Raw genomic sequence first — 4,761 nt, 5'->3', positions numbered from 1 at the left:
AGCTTTGAAAATTGACAAAAGTCAACTTAATTAAGGTAAAGAAAAAAGATCTATGCCTAATTAAGATCTAAACAAATAGGGTTTTATCATGAGCTTATTCACAAAATAAATAGGTTAAAATAAAATGACAATATATATTTAAAGTATTTAAGAAAACACTTAAAAACATACTATTTTAAACCTAATTAAAATACATGAAATAAATAATATTTTTATGATTTTTTTTGATTATTCACAAAATAGATATATTAAATGACAAGTGTGTGAAAAATGAAGTGAAAATAAATTAATTTGATAGGTTAAATAATTGGTTGAAGTTGTGAAGAAATCAAATGGAAAAAAGTGGTAAAAAATAGGGTTTTGTCACCAACCAGGTTTGAACCCACGCCCTTTATGTTACCAGCCCAAAACAACACCACTGAGCCAACGCGCGCTTAGTGACAAAAGAATGGTTCCATTGCAAATCATACATTACTCAAGTGCATAGAAGCAATAAAAGAGAAATAAAATCAAAAGGTCTGGGGCGAGGGGGATTCGAACCCCAGACCTTGGGCACGCGCAACACACAAACACTCTTTACCACTGGGCTATCACGTTTTAGTCATTTATAAGACAACTATCACTCAAAATAAAATAAACTCTTTCCAGAATTTGAATTTTTGCGCGCCACCACCATTGTCATCTTCAACCTCTAGCTTTGAATTTTTGAAAATCTGAACTCTCTCAACTCTCAACCATTTGCAACGATGTAAACATGAAACTTGTTCTAAATTCACTCACGATTCTGAATATGTAACTAACATAAATTTATATTAACAACATCTAACTAATTTACTAAAAATCGTGAAGAACCCTAAAATTTAAAAATCAAATTAAATGGCTATACTGAAAGATAAATGAATGATGATAGAGGGTTTTCAATCCTCTGATGATGCTGAACAAGATAGAATCGAGCTATATCATAAAGAGTGCTTAAATTAAAGAGGTGGAGTTCAGAAACTTACCTCTGAAAATGGAGGTCGTGAGGATGATAGAGAGCAACTAGGCTTGTATGAATGATCCCAAAAGCTTCCTTGGGACTCAGTGATGCTAACTGAATGCTTGTTGTAACCTCAATCCTTCTGAATTGTTCTATGGACCTCCCTCGATTTGAGCTTCAAGTGAACATGGAGATTGATGATTCTTGAGTTACAGATGAGCTGCAGCCATCTGAATAGCTTCACTACCTCCTATGGAACGTGCCTGGATGCTTGGCTCGATTGGAAACCTTCTGAATTGCACTATGGACCTCCAACTGCAACAGCTTCAAAGTGAGAGCAACAATGGTGTTCCTCCACTTACAGAAATGATCCAGGTGCTTGGATCACCTCAAATGACCTCCCTTGAGATGTTAGAATGCTTACTTTCCAAAGATAAGCTCTGGTTTGAAGAAAACGATTCTTCTTGCCAAAGAACTTTGAAAAACAATAAGCATGAGAAGAGAAAGAGAAAGCAAGGAATATGGTTGCTTTGGTGTGTTTTTCTACTGAAGTATGCCCTCCTATTTATAGGCAAATGAATGCAGATCAATTGGCTGTGGTGAGCTTGCTTAATGAAAGAAGTTTGGTTTCTTAGCCAAGAAGAAATTTTGAAAAGATCCTAAATGCAATGATGCATTTTCGGGCTAGCTTCCCCTATCCATTGATTCTATCTGATCTTGGGGAACATTTCAGATGCAAAGTGAGCTCTAATTGGTTGGTGAGAAGATTCCTTGGGTGATTCATCAATTTGCCATAAATTCACAAATGTAATCATTACATAATCACATGTTCTTGTTTTAGGAATCTTCTTCAATTATCATGGCATGGTGAAAATGAATGCATGGTATGTTTTCAGATGTGTTATGGGTCGTGTAGCATCCATATTTGAGGTCATGTGCACAAAATTTCAAAGTTCCAAAATGATGCATGACCTATAATTTCACTTCATGAGGCCAACTTTGAACAAGCATAACTCTTAGCTCAAAATGAATTTGGAGAAGTTTGAACATAATTTGAAAAGCCCTAAACATCTACTTCAAATCATTAGTTTGGAGTTTCTTCAAAATCCTTTGGCAAATTTGTGAAAAATGAGGCCAAAGTTGGAAGAAAACTAGGTTAAAACACTTAGAAAAATTTCTAAGTGTTTATGACCTAAAACTCCAAAATTTCCAAAACTCTTAAATGATTGATTTTTTGAAAAAAGTTCCTTTGTAAGATGTTGTTTTATTTTGAAAGATCTACAACTTTCATGTTGGAAGTTTTTTGAGTTGTGTAGGTGAAATTTTGAGTTCCCACAATGCCCTCAAAAACCCTAATTCCCGACTTTTTGCTCCTTGAAGATTCTTTTTGAATTTCTTTGGTCAAATGACTTTAATATCCATATATTGATGATATTGATCCTTGAAAGTCATGGTTTGACCAAAAAATCTTAAAAGTCAAAGGTGAACCCATACAGTTGACTTTTTCCAAATAAGGTGAAATTTTGGACTTTTGTGTAGAATCAAGATCTTCTCCTCAAATGAATGATGTAAATGGATTATATTTAGGTATTAGAGGTTCTTGAATCATGTCTTGAGTTTTGGATCCATGCCCTGATTAAAAGTCAACTATCCTGGTGAATTAGGTCAAAAACCCTAATTGTCGACCATATGAAAATAATGACTGTAGACCTTGAATTGAGGTGTGATGTCCAGTGGATCTTGTCATATGAGTTATTTAAAAATGATTTATGTCTTTGAATGATCCCCTGGGGCTTTTTAGGGTTTCCCAAAGGTGATCCCTGATTTTGGTCCTTGATAGGCTAAAAAACCCTAGTCTGGTGACCTGAGTAAACCTGTACTCAGATGACTGGGTGTCTAATCAATCATAGATGAAATAATGAAGCTCTTGAGTCTTATGATTGTATTAGAGACTAATCCTTCTATTGATTTATCCTTTTCCTGAGTTTTCTTGCTTTGAGCATCCTCGATTAAATGCCAGATGAAGAAGTGACTGCTCTGGGTACTTGCTTTGACCTGATGAAAATCCTAAAGATATGTCATCTCAGGGGGGTCAAAAATTAGGGTATGACACTAGGGGTGATCATGGGTTGGGTAAACCCAAGAAACCCAATAAAATCCACCCAAACTGATCCAAAAAAGTGGGTTGGGTCGGGTTATTGGGTGAGTATGGTTTTCAAAAATGAAAACCCATTCAAAATAATTTGGTTATGGGTAAACTCACACCCAACCCACAAAACCCATGGGTTATTGAGTGACTATATTTTTCTCTTTTTTGTAACTTGACAAGTGATGACATTGATGTTTTTAATTTTGCTTGCTTCAATTTCAACTTTTTAAACACCTTTTATTTAGTAAGTAATGACTTTAACTTATTTAGGATGCCACACTTTGATGATTTTGATGCTAATTCTAATAAGTTGTAATTATTTTTTGCTATTCTAGGTTTTACTATAATGTAACTTTGGTTTTTACAAATATATGTTAATGATAAATTTCATTATACATTTAGACATTTGATGTTTAAAAAATATCAATAATATGTTAAGCTATTTATTAAGAAAAAATGAAAATATCATTAATAATTATATAAGAAAAAATAATATTGGGTATCCCATTACCTAACCCAATCGAACCCACAAATGTGTGGTTTTACCCGAACCAACCCAATGATATTGTGGGTGGTTATTTTTCCTCACCCAAACCAGTGTACCATGTACGGGTTTGGGTTATGGTTTTGACTAAATTCAACCCAAACCGACCCATGAACACCCCTACCATATCCATTTGCTCAATAATGCTTGATTGAAGGTTGCCACATCTTTGACCCCCAAACCTCCCTTATCTTTTGATCTGCAAATAGAATCCCATTTGACCCAAGAAATACCCCTCCTGTCACCCACTCCATTCCATAGAAACTGTCTTTGGATCTTTCTAATTTCATTAATGACTTTGATTGGAGCCTTGTAAAACGATAAGCTAAAACTCGGCAGATTCGACAGCACATTATTTAACAAGGTGACTCTCCCACCTATTGATAGCAACATACCTCTCCATGATCCTAATTTATCTTTCATCTTCTCCAACACCGATCTCCAAAATCTGGTTCGTCTATGGTTTCCTCCTACCAGAAAGCCCAAAAATTTGAAGGGAAAAATACTTGTTTTGCACCCTAAAAAAGCCGCAGCAGCTTCCAAAATAAACGATTCACAACCAACTCCATAAATCTTGCTTTTAGTGAAGTTAATTCTCAGCCCTGAAGCCATTTTAAAACCCCTAACTAGCGCCTTTATTTTCCAAAGGTTTGACCAGCTCCCGTCCCCAACAATAATTGTGTCGTCTGCAAACTGGAGTAGACTATAGTTCACCTCCTCTGGTACTTTGAACCCTGAATACAGCCCTGCATCAGTCGCTTTCCTAACCATACCCGCGAGGACCTCAACAACAAACGTGAATAAGAAAGGAGATAGGGGGTCGCCCTGACGTAGTCCTCTTGTCACTTAGAAATCTTTTGTTGGACTCCCGTTTACCAATACTGACACAGAACTCGTGAACACAGCTGCTTCCATCCAACTCATCCATCTTGGTCCAAAACCTAGCCTCTTAAGCATGAACCGGAGATAGTTCTAATATACACAATTGCATGCTTGCGCAAAATCCACCTTGAATAGAATGCACTCCTTCTTATTTCTCCTAGCATAATCTATTAATTCATTAGTAACAAGAACCCCATCCAGAATTTG

General features: G+C 35.8%; 1 protein-coding gene across 1 annotated transcript; it reads right to left on the bottom strand.

Moving 5' to 3' along the window:
- Window positions 1–3,792: 3,792 nt before the first annotated feature.
- On the bottom strand, window positions 3,793–4,443 carry LOC131635874 (uncharacterized). Its single transcript, XM_058906507.1, has one exon. The coding sequence runs from the start codon at window positions 4,441–4,443 to the stop codon at window positions 3,793–3,795; it is 651 nt and encodes a 216-aa protein (XP_058762490.1).
- Window positions 4,444–4,761: the final 318 nt, after the last annotated feature.

This window comes from Vicia villosa, unplaced genomic scaffold (assembly GCF_029867415.1).
Source record: "Vicia villosa cultivar HV-30 ecotype Madison, WI unplaced genomic scaffold, Vvil1.0 ctg.001583F_1_1, whole genome shotgun sequence".
NCBI lineage: Eukaryota > Viridiplantae > Streptophyta > Magnoliopsida > Fabales > Fabaceae > Vicia > Vicia villosa.
This window is presented reverse-complemented; position numbering and strand designations above follow the sequence as displayed.

Coding starts and splice junctions, on each gene's coding strand:
- LOC131635874 (XM_058906507.1), bottom strand. CDS start 4,443: ATGGTTAGGAAAGCGACTGATGCAGGGCTGTATTCAGGGTTCAAAGTA.